This window comes from Geospiza fortis, unplaced genomic scaffold (genome assembly GCF_000277835.1).
Source record: "Geospiza fortis unplaced genomic scaffold, GeoFor_1.0 scaffold200, whole genome shotgun sequence".
Taxonomy (NCBI): domain Eukaryota; kingdom Metazoa; phylum Chordata; class Aves; order Passeriformes; family Thraupidae; genus Geospiza; species Geospiza fortis.
Genome location: NW_005054353.1, coordinates 2,171,168 through 2,182,992, shown reverse-complemented (window position 1 = coordinate 2,182,992; position 11,825 = coordinate 2,171,168). Strand labels below are relative to the sequence as shown.

The 11,825-nt window shown below is 36.8% G+C and overlaps 1 protein-coding gene across 2 annotated transcripts in view; it reads left to right on the top strand.

Annotated features, from left to right (window-relative positions):
* Nucleotides 1–11,825, top strand: part of UBR5 (ubiquitin protein ligase E3 component n-recognin 5) — a 69,532-nt gene that overhangs the window by 37,765 nt on the left and 19,942 nt on the right. For both annotated transcript variants that reach the window (XM_031058981.1, XM_031058982.1), the window contains 16 exons: nucleotides 2,477–2,603; nucleotides 3,525–3,676; nucleotides 4,076–4,171; nucleotides 4,587–4,710; nucleotides 5,028–5,125; nucleotides 5,917–6,065; nucleotides 6,502–6,593; nucleotides 7,517–7,663; nucleotides 7,762–7,880; nucleotides 7,976–8,102; nucleotides 8,202–8,331; nucleotides 8,555–8,715; nucleotides 9,215–9,454; nucleotides 9,609–9,732; nucleotides 10,311–10,422; nucleotides 11,490–11,621. In XM_031058981.1, the coding sequence (XP_030914841.1) occupies nucleotides 2,477–2,603; nucleotides 3,525–3,676; nucleotides 4,076–4,171; nucleotides 4,587–4,710; nucleotides 5,028–5,125; nucleotides 5,917–6,065; nucleotides 6,502–6,593; nucleotides 7,517–7,663; nucleotides 7,762–7,880; nucleotides 7,976–8,102; nucleotides 8,202–8,331; nucleotides 8,555–8,715; nucleotides 9,215–9,454; nucleotides 9,609–9,732; nucleotides 10,311–10,422; nucleotides 11,490–11,621 (2,130 nt within the window). The remainder of the gene's footprint in view (nucleotides 1–2,476; nucleotides 2,604–3,524; nucleotides 3,677–4,075; nucleotides 4,172–4,586; nucleotides 4,711–5,027; nucleotides 5,126–5,916; nucleotides 6,066–6,501; nucleotides 6,594–7,516; nucleotides 7,664–7,761; nucleotides 7,881–7,975; nucleotides 8,103–8,201; nucleotides 8,332–8,554; nucleotides 8,716–9,214; nucleotides 9,455–9,608; nucleotides 9,733–10,310; nucleotides 10,423–11,489; nucleotides 11,622–11,825) is intronic.

The window sequence follows — 11,825 nt, the reverse complement described above, 5'->3', positions numbered from 1 at the left end:
CCCCCCCCCCCCCACACGTTGCAGCAAACAAGGCATAAACAGCCTGCTCTCTGTACAACCCTTCATCTCCAGTGTGTCGTCCATCCTGTGCACTGACTGAGGCAGGGGTATTGTTGCTGGGGTGACAAAACAATCTGAGACAAAAAACCCAAACCAAAATAAACCAACAAAACCAAACTGTGTAACTGAAGATTGTGTTACTATAAACACACAAGGAAGTTGAAATAAGGATGCATGGGCAAACTTAATCCGACTTTTCCTAATTTGAGTGCTTGTCTTTGCAACCTTGTCTTTTTTTCAGTAACTTCATTTGGGTGTAATCTAACTTTATGGAAAATGAAAACCATGAACCTGATAGACTTGTGACACTCCTCTGCCTCTCTCTTTCTCCCTCATAAAACTTGTCCTTGAAGGAGATTCATGTCTTTAGATTCAGGTCACATTTAACTTCCACTGTAACTGTTAGTGATGGGTATTAGGACAAGCTTATTTTCTGTTTATCATCTGGAGGGCAGTGGTGACTTATGTTACTGTCTGTGAGTTACATGGTCATCTCTTAAAATGTAAAAGAAGTTTGATTTAGAAGTAAAGGCTTCAATTCCAGACATACAGATATGTTGTTTCTTAAAAATTTCTTAACAATTTAGTGCCACTTCCCAGCTAGTACCTGCTTGAGATTCTTCACTCTTGTTCATACAGATTTCTTCTTAAGTACCAGAAAGGAAATATTGAGGGCTAGGATAAGCTTTTTTCTTTTCTTCTCTTCTTTCTCACATCCTGTGCCTAGTTGAGCTGTAGCTCCTGGAGTGTTGGATAAATGATAAATGAATTGCAGGAAAAGTGACCCCGGAGCTGAAAAGCTGGGGGAAAGCTGCTCTGCTTCTGTGAATTGATACATCCTCAGTCTTGCCAATAGAAGGGATCTTGGGAAAAGCGTCTATAATGAAATGTCCAAAACCTGTGAAATTATTAAAAAGTTGTGATACTGAATTTCAGCTTATGTCACTGAACACATAAAAACTGAGGGGTTTTGCCTGGAGAACTGGGACAGATTTCATTAGACAACAGAACAGCAAATTACCCATTAGAGCCAAAGCATTTACAATTGATGGTTCTCCAAAAACAGATGCTAACTTTGTAAGTGTCACAGTGAAAATCCAGTTACAGATCACTTTCTCCAGAACAGGTGAAACCTCTGCTGCAGAGTGGTTTTATTGCTTGAGGGATCACTCTCCAGAGCTGTGACTCTCCCTTGTGTGAGAGATCCAGGAGTGATGGCTTGTGAGTTATGAGAACTAGTGGGTCTGAGAAAGGAGTACAGCACAAATACCACGGCAATTCATTTACAGCTATGAATCAACTTGTAGCTAGGGGCACAAGAGTAGTATTCTCTCACTGCTAACTGTTTAATAGTTGTCTGCTTTGGGTAGTTGGTGATCTTTGTCCTGCACATGCACATGCTTGTGAACAAGCAAAACCAAGGATCTCTTTTACTTAGGGTAGTGGTGAGTGGAAATATTTAAAGAATAACCTTACTGTGACAGCTGACACACACTGTCAGATTGCCTTATTCTTTTCATTCTTTGAATGAAAGGTATTAATAGCACTTTCCTGTTTAAAAAAAAGAAAAAAGGGAACTGTTCAGGCCTTAATACTATCACTTGTGAAAATAAGTGTGCAGGGAATGGTGACTCTCAGTTTGAAAAGCCTTTGAATAGAAAGTGAGTACTAGCCCTTGCAACTTTGAGACATGTCCTGAAAGAACAAGCAGAATCACTTTAAGAAAGTACTTTTCTTTGTTCAGAAATACACCTTTTCTGTCTACTTTGTACCAAAACCTTTTTTTTAAAATAATCATCTGTATCTCGCTTTAATGTTCTGTATCACACTTCACAAAATTCACTTGTCATTATGAGTAGAACTGGTAGGTGTTATGATGCATAGGGTTGTACATGTTAGAAGAAATGCTAGTTCTTTCTGATGTAAACTGACTGTACTGCCTTCTTATACTCCAAACATAGTTCTCCTAAGCAGGTTCATACCTAGAGTGTGTATATTACAAGCCCACACATTTGCATTGTTCATGGATGCTCACTGTGAAGTGTGGTTTGTTTTCTTGTTCTCCAGGTCTGGTGTTTTGGTGGTTTTGTTTGTTTATTTGTTTTTGTGTACTTTTTATAGTTGTTTTTGTTTGTATTTTGTTTTCTTTGTTTTTTATAATTTTTATCAAGGATTTTTTGAAGCCTTGACTGAGCAAGTGTCTAGAATCAGTTACATGATAGGACCTTGTCTGTTGATGATACTGAAAGCTTGTTCAGAATCATTGTTAAGCTCATCCAAAATAAAAATTTGTATATGAGCCTAGTTTGTCTCTCTAAATGGGAAAAAAATATAATAGTGATGTTCCATATTTTATACTCCTTTCTTATGATTTTCCCAAGTAAAATGTTAGCACTGAATTTTCTTAATTTTTCAGAAGCAGAGCGCTCTGAGAGGAACACGTTTGCTGAAAGGCTCTCAGCTGTGGAAGCTATTGCAAATGCAATCTCTGTTGTGTCAAGTAATGGTCCAGGAAATAGGGCAGGATCATCAAGCAGCAGGAGGTAAACTGAGTAATGCTTTCTTCTTGTTTTCTGAATGCTAATTTCTGTATTAATTACCAATCTGTTATTAATTCTTTTCTTCAGCCTAGCTTAAGAATTGGCCTCTGTTGCTAGCTTAAAATTGGATTTCACTTCTTTAAGCACCAAATTAGAGCTCTAGTGCTTTTTTGAATCTTTTTTTGTGTGAGGACTAATGGTGGGATATTTCTAAACTAATCCTCTTTTCTGGGGTTCTTGCTTTGTCTGTCAGTTGTGAAGTGGAAATGTTCCTCCTTGTGGGGAAAGGGAATTTGAGGATAAGTTCTGGTGTTCTTTACCAAGAAGTATTAAGTATGACAGAACTACTGTGGTGGTGGCCAGGCTTGTTTTAAGAGAATTTCTGAGGGAGATGGTCACTTAAGCAGATGAGTAATAGTGAGACCAACATAACACCACCGGGGAAGAGTTTAAGTTGATTCATTTTATTCTAAGCAGTCATTAAAAAGAAATTCTATCAAGTCCCATTTTTTTATCCTTTCATTAACCTCTTTTTGAAGTTAGATTTTAAAACACAATAGCAATAAGAGCAAATCCTTGCAAAAGCTTAACACTCTGGGCAATGAACTCGGGCTAAAAAGAATGTCAGATAGCAGTAAGAATGCTCATCAGCTGCTGCCTACAAGAGGCAGTGCTGTGGTGCCTAGGGATGTGTTCTGGGCTCAGATCTGACTTGAAGCATTGCTGAGTGACTCTTCTTCGAGGGCTAAAACATTCTAGTGCAACAGAATATAAGCAAAAATACCTCCTGGCTCATTCTTACTTATGCTGAAATAAAATGGTGATAAGAGGAATTTGGTTTCCTTTTTCAATGTGAAATTTTTCTTAAATGTGTTCTAATTATAAATGAAAATGATAGTATTTCTGCCTCGGTTTTGTATTTAGTTTGAGATTAAGGGAAATGATGAGAAGATCCTTGAGAGCTGCTGGATTGGGCAGACATGAAGCTGGTGCTTCATCAAGTGATCACCAAGACCCAGTTTCTCCACCAATAGCTCCTCCCAGCTGGGTTCCAGATCCTCCTGCAATGGATCCAGGTAAGTCTGCTCATATATCACATTAGACTGTAGAAGGAGAGATTTGATAAAGAACCCGTGGCTTTTAGGGTGAATAATAACTTATTTTAGTCTCACACTGTAACCTGTCCAATGCCATTAAGGTAGCAAGTGTTCATTGTGATAACTTGAAGAGTTTACTGAAGACTTAACAGCTGTTTTTTAATCCAGTATATATGTTCTTAATGCTGGTGTCAAACTGCTGGGAAGTCTGCTTTGTAATGCTGAGTTACATTACCGACCTAGGAATGTGGCCGTTTGTGGGAAAGATTACCAGTTAAATACAGAAAACCTGCAGTGTGTTAGACATTGCAGCAAGAGCATATTGTTAGGGATGTTTTTATGTATTGATATACATCCTGCTGTTCTGTTTACTGAAAGATGGTGACATTGATTTTATCCTGGCCCCCGCTGTGGGATCTCTTACCACAGCAGCGACTGGCACCGGCCAAGGACCCAGCACCTCCACAATACCAGGTGAGGACATCCTGCTTATTTGATTATGCTTTAGAATGGAAGTTAGCTCAAAAGCTGTCTTTGCTTGCACAGACCTTCTGCATATGAAAATGCCTCTTATCAGATGAAGATTGGATTGAAGCAGAATCTCTCAAGTGTGCAGAAAGTAAACGAAGCACCATACTGTGTTTTACGTAAAAATATACATGGAGAGTGACAAATATGTAAAACTATGGAAATCAGCATGAAATTGGGATTAGCCTCTCTATTTCAAATATAATTTGGAACTGAAATTTACAGTACTTCATGGAAGTATTGTTGAAACCACTGAATAGTCAAGTTACCAGTTATTCACCACAGTGAACTACTTGCTTTTAGCAGGTAGTCATTTTTTGAGGAAAAACAGTTTCTCTGCAATTTTTTTTTCTTGCTGCAGGTCCTTCTACAGAACCATCTGTAGTGGAATCGAAGGATCGGAAGGCAAATGCTCATTTCATACTGAAATTGCTATGTGATAGTGTTGTTCTACAGCCTTATCTTCGAGAATTGCTGTCAGCTAAGTAAGGATTTTCATGAGAGTTCTTTTGTAATGTTACACTACCTTAAATGAATTACATAGAAGCCTTTTTAAAAGGTTACATAAAGGCCTGTTAGTTAAAATTGAGACTGTTAGAATACAGCTGTGCTGTGTCCTGCCATCCTTTAAAAGTATATCTGTTTCAGAGGAGTAAAATAAACAAGAGTACTTATTCACTCTGTGTTTTTTGTGTTTGCACAAGCTCAGCAGTGCTAAGTTTTCATGTATTTGCATCCAGCTTCTCCTGCTACAATGAAAAAATTCGGTGTTTTAACTTGTCTGTTGGGTTTTTTTGCCTAGGGATGCGAGAGGCATGACACCATTTATGTCAGCAGTTAGTGGCCGGGCATATCCTGCTGCAATTACAATTCTAGAAACTGCACAGAAAATTGCTAAAGGTACAACAGTTTTAGTGATTGTCAGTGTGTGACTTCCTTCTAAACTTTGGCATGTGTGCAGAGTTGTTACTAGCACTGTAGATTGCTGCATATAGAAATCTTGCTATTATGGAGTATCTTTCTCTTTTGCAGTTTGTATATTGCAGTAGATTTCTATGAATATTATTGCTTTTGTGTTCTTTATAGTTTTTTTGGCATGTCACTGTTTTATAAACCAGTGGATTAAGATACTATTTTTTGGTAGCACAGTTGTATCACATGGAACTTCTTTCTTGAAATTCAAAAAACCTGCTATGATACAGTGATATGCCAAGCTAGATCCTATTCCTGAAAAGACTTGTATGCAAACAAATATTTTGTGACTCTCTTGTAACGTTGGTATTTAATTTTTAGGAGAAATACATGAAATTGAATTTAGAGAAAAACTCAAGCACATTAGAGCTTGTCACACCACTAGGACTGTGTGGGACAAGAATACCTCTTTTAATAATATGGACCATAGTCCTTCAGAGTCGTGATCCATTGAATTGATAAAAGTATTAGTGAATTTAAAAGTGGGGAAGACATAATGGTTTTGTTTTTCAGTCAGGAATTTGCAGTGGCTTCTATAAGAAAGAATGTGACAAGCAGAAAGTTTTCTCAAAAAGCTCTAACAGGTTTTGTTCAACCTTCTAATGCTATATGAGATTTTGTAATGGCAAGCATCTGCCAAGAATAGATTCTTTTGCTGGATACTTTTGCGGGTTTTTTTGGGGGGGGTTGTTTTTAATACTGCTATTCTATTATTTTAGCTGAAGCAACTTCCAGTGAAAAAGAAGATGATGTGTTTATGGGAATGGTTTGTCCTTCTGGTACAAATCCAGATGACTCTCCTTTGTATGTTTTGTGTTGTAATGATACATGCAGTTTTACCTGGACTGGTGCAGAACATATTAACCAAGTAAGCTTTTTTTTTTTTTTTTTTAAAGCAAATAGTAATGTGTTTCAGCCATGTATTGTGTTAGTCTACTAATCTGATTTTAAAATTATGAATTTCATTGTTTAAATTACTGTGACTTTTAAGTCTGGTGTAAGTACTGCCTCCCCAAAGTGCTATGTAGTCTGAAAGCTGATTGTGTTCCTCACAACATGGTTGTTACTGGGTGTGGCTTTTCCCCTCTGGCTAGCTTTGGCAGGAATTTTGATGGACATGGCTCTTTGAAATCACTGAATATTCTAACGTAACAACTAAGTTTCACTTTCTAGAACTGACCTACTTCTGAGTTTAGGCATCAGTTTAAACAAGTGCAGTTTCATTGTAACCTGAACTAGTGTGAGATTGCAAACACTGTAAGGAAAAGATTATACATAATATTTCCCTCCCGTTTTTTTTTTAGGATATATTTGAATGCCGAACATGTGGCCTGTTGGAATCACTTTGTTGTTGCACAGAATGTGCAAGGGTCTGTCACAAAGGACATGATTGCAAGTAAGTATTGTGTTCCATTTCTTAAAATTAAATCAGTATTTTGTAGTTTCCTTTGTTTACTGATGCTTAATAAATTTTTTCACTGTTTGAAGTGTTCCAAACTTAGAGAACAGAAGATAAATGAAATAGTTTTGTGTCTACTCTAAGATTTATTTAATAGGTCAGAATTGAAAGAGTAATTGAAAGAGAAGTGGTTTTGTACTTTCCACTTTGTAGCATTTAGAGTAAAAGAGTAATTCTCAAAGTGCATAATATTGTGAGAACATTATATCTAAATAATGCTGTGTTTTCATTTTGGGCACCCCTCAGTGTTTTATGAATCCTGGTGACAGATCATTCTTATGAATTTTTGGAAAGAAATGTAAGATATTAATCTTCTAAAAATCAACTGTAACAGAGGGAAAAGTGAGCAAACAATCAAGAAATCTCAGATCAACCTGGCCCAAAGCTTTGAAGCTGATTGTGTTCTGTGCTGCTGTTGCAGGGTGTAAAAGTTACAGCATTAATATCCTAGCTATAATGAGCTAACAAATACAGTTATAAAGATATTCTCAGCACTGTAACAGTTACTGAGATTTTACTGCATGTCACAAGTATTTTCAGCTTAACTTTCTTGGATGGAGGCTGTTTTAGGGAAGAATAAATGACTTTGGATGAGTTTTACTAAGACAGTATGAAAAGCTCTGTAGTTAAACTGCCCTCTTAAGATGAGTGTAGGAAATGTGGATGACAAACGTCAAATGCTGCCACATATAAAACCTGTATTTCTCTTTTTTAAGCTAGGTTTTGGCATTTTGCTACTATCAGAAACAAAAAACTGCAGAAAGAAATCTAAGCATGTAGACTAACACCCTCACCTTGTGTAGAAAAGATTTGGTATGTTAGTGAACAGTGTTGCAGTTCACCTTTTCTGTTTCTTGTAGGCTCAAACGAACATCTCCAACAGCCTACTGCGATTGCTGGGAAAAGTGCAAGTGTAAAACACTAATTGCTGGGCAAAAGTCTGCTCGCCTTGATCTCCTTTACCGCCTGCTTACCACCACAAATCTTGTTACCATGCCAAATAGCAGGCAAGTTCATTTTAGCATTGACTAGGACAGAATTTTTAAAATTGCTTTCTAAATATGTGTGGTATATTGTATTTCCACTAAAATTTTTATCATTACAGGGGAGAGCATCTGCTGTTGTTTTTAGTACAGACAGTTGCCAGGCAAACTGTAGAACACTGCCAGTACAGACCACCTAGAATCAGGGAAGATCGCAATCGTAAAACTGCAAATCCTGAAGGTAAGAGCTGTTTCAGGGAAATAAATGGCAGATTCCATATTTGAGTACCTCTTCCTTATGCTTTCTTGGTTTTTTTGTTTGTTTTATCTGTCTAGATTCTGATATGCCTGATCATGATTTAGAACCTCCTCGTTTTGCCCAGCTAGCACTGGAACGTGTTTTACAAGACTGGAATGCACTCAAGTCCATGATCATGTTTGGCTCCCAGGAAAATAAAGACCCGTGTGTATCTACACATAGTTGTTGATGTAAAGTTTGACCTGATATTTGACACCTGCTGGCTTACATAAATTTATTTATTTTCTTTTTGTTTTTTCCAAGTCTTAGTGCAAGCAGTAGGATAGGTCATCTTCTGCCTGAAGAGCAAGTTTACCTTAATCAGCAAAGTGGAACTATTCGCTTGGACTGTTTTACACACTGCCTTATTGTCAAATGTACAGCAGACATTTTGGTAAGCACTCTTAGCCATGTTTTACATAGGTTTTCTGAATAATAGGATATTGTAAGGTATCTCAGGTCATGTGCTTGGAAACTAATTTGAAAGTAACTTCAAGTTAATCATGGTTTTGTGAATTTATACTGTTATGACTGTGATCTCCTTTGAGTTTAATCTCTTTTGTTTCATGCTTCAAAATTGCACGCAACTAATGAGTTGTAATGACCTCTTTCTTCAGCTGTTAGACACTTTGCTGGGTACTCTGGTGAAGGAATTACAGAACAAGTATACACCAGGCCGCAGAGAAGAAGCTATTGCTGTTACAATGAGATTCCTGCGTTCTGTGGCAAGAGTCTTTGTCATTCTTAGTGTGGAGATGGCTTCCTCCAAAAAGAAAAAGTAAGCGACAAAGATGTGTGTTGCTTGTGGTGGTTTTTTTCCTTTATTCACTTTTTTTTCCCTATATAAAGAGTTGGTAAAAATCAACAATAGGCAGAAACGTCTGAATTATTGTGTATTCTGTAGACAGACTTGGAAAGATGCACAATAGCTGCTGGTATGTCATGTAATTTCTTAATGCAATGCTTGTTAAACTTACATGTTCATACCAAACTTCTTGTTTACAGTGTTAGGGTTTTTGGAAATATTTTTTTAAACATAATAAAATTACAGTTGGTTGTCAGTAGTAGATTTAGATATCAAGCCTTAGTCTTGAATTATTGAATGATAAATGTTTTTCACTAACTTGAATAGGTGCATATTGCTTCTATACACACAAATGCATGCATCTCTTAAAAATTATTTTTTGAGAAAAAAATTAGGACAATTAATATTGTCATGAAATTTTGAGGAAAAAAAAATGTATTTGACATTTATCTTTCTGTATTTTATCCCCTAGCAATTTTATTCCACAGCCAATTGGAAAATGTAAACGTGTATTTCAGGCATTATTGCCTTATGCTGTTGAAGAGTTGTGCAATGTAGCAGAATCTCTAATTATTCCAGTCAGGATGGGAATTGCACGTCCTACAGCACCCTTTACCCTTGCTAGCACTAGTATAGATGCCATGCAGGGAAGTGAAGAACTGTTTTCTGTGGAGCCTCTGCCACCCAGACCATCATCTGACCAATCTAGCAGGTAAAACTTGTTAAAGCATACTATCTGTTCTTTTCAAAGACTTCTTAAAGGTGGTTTTGTTCTGGAGTTTTTGTTAGCTTTGCATTAAGTGATATCCAGAGGTCCAAATCGACTTTTTTTGAGGATTTATTTTTATATATATTTTTCTTTTAAGTTCTAGTCAATCTCAGTCATCCTACATAATAAGGAATCCTCAGCAAAGACGAATCAGCCAGTCACAACCAGTTCGTGGCAGGGATGAAGAACAAGATGATATTGTTTCAGCTGATGTAGAAGAGGTCAGTTTTATTTTTGTACTTTTTTTTCTTCTCAATATAGCACACCTAATAGATTAGCCCATGCTTTGGCATCTGAATCTGAAATCTGTGCATCTGATTTGAAAAGATGTTAAGTAGTATTCAGGAAATCTTACAGTGCTGTAAGCATTTTTAATAGAACTTTGTAATTGTTGTTTTCTATTTTATTTCTCCCTGTTAAAAAAGTTTACAAGTCTTTCAGCACATGGCAGCTATTATGTAGGTTCTGTTAGAGAGCTAGAGGGTTTTTCAACAGATAATACCTCCTCAGTTCTCAGAAGCTAATTGTTGATTTTGTAGTCAGTTTTATCCTTACGGCGTTAAAATCTAACATCCAAAGCTGTTTTATTTGTGTATGTGGGTTTTTTTCCCCACAACACTATAAACTGTACAGCCACGTACAACTGCTGTGGCTTTAAGTTCAGTTAAGATCAGTTCGATTTTGAGGTCATCTTTCTAAGATATGTTTTTTAAAATCAAACTTTGCACTCTCTTTTGGAAAACTTATAGGTTCTCTGATATTGAAGATAGTCTGACATAATATTACCATCTCTTTCCAGGTTGAGGTGGTTGAGGGGGTGGCAGGTGAAGAAGACCATCATGATGAACAGGAAGAACATGGTGAAGAAAATGCTGAAGCAGAAGGACAGCATGATGAGCATGATGAGGATGGTATGTATAATGTACATCCTGCACATTTACTGCTTGAGTGAGAACTATGCATCAAGAAGAAAAGCATCATTGGAGTCCCCAGTGATAATGATTTGGGAGATTTGCACGAGTAGAGAGAATTGAAGGGTTCCAGACTGCTCAAATTACAGAAGGCGATTCATAACATTAGAGATAACATGTAGTAGACAAGTACATGAACTTTTTCTGGTTGAGGAGAAAATACTAAGTTCCCAAAGGTATCAGATGTTGTTATATTCTTGGTTGACAATGTATTTTACCTTTTGTATTTACTACTGTAAAATGTTGTTGATGGTTGGGCCTGTGTCAAACCATGACAATGGTAGATGTGTTCTCAAAAGCAGTTTGAATCCTGGCAATTCTCAAACTAATCACAAAGTACTAAATTATTATTCAATATTTTGTAGACATAATTAATCAATCCTGTATGAAATGTTTGAAATTATTATGACTTGTCTTGTATTACTTAGTTTGGGGTTAGATCATCCAAAGCTGTGATTTAAAAAAAGTTATCTTCTTCTCTTTCTGACTGTGCTTTGTGTTTCCAGTCAATCCATTTGCAGTATAGTAAATCTGTTTACTGATTTGCTGAATATTCAAACATTTCATTCTTAAAGCTTAAAACTGGAATAGAACCTGTATATTTAATTAGGTTTTTTAAAGTTTTCAAGTATTCCTTAAACAATAGTTGAAACAGCATATGATAAATTGTCCTAGTACATGTGTTTGAAGAGTTGTGGAGTCTTGTGGCTGGAGTGATTTATTTTGGATCCTAAAAGCCTTTATTTTCACTGTATGTTGAATGTACATGTACAGTGCAGAGTGAGAGTAGGTGGCTAATTGCTGGAAAATAAGAAAACATGCTCCAGGTATTGCTGGGTGTCTGCACTGATTTTATGACCCCTCTGCATATCCATTAACTTCTGCTATAGTAGAAGTTTTGTAGTAGTAGTAGTAGTAGTAGTAGTATTGTCTGTCTTATATGAGTCACCACAGTAATTATAATTTTATCTTCTAATCTTGAGATGTTTTGTCCATTGTTTTTATAGGCAGTGATATGGAGTTGGATTTGCTGGCTGCTGCTGAAACAGAAAGTGACAGTGAGAGTAATCACAGTAACCAGGACAATGCCAGTGGGCGCAGAAGTGTTGTCACTGCAGCTACTGCTGGGTCAGAAGCAGGTACGCCACATCTTTTTGGGTCTAATCTAGCTGGTTAAATTTAGATATTAGGAGTAAGTACTCTCCTCCTTCCCTAGATTTCCTCTTTTTCCTGTGCTCTAATAGTAAGGTACTGTGCAGACTTTTTGGACAAGGAAATGCATGAAGATGTGACCTACATTTTTTCCTCTTACAGAGCAGCTGCATGTGTTAGAAATTACCATG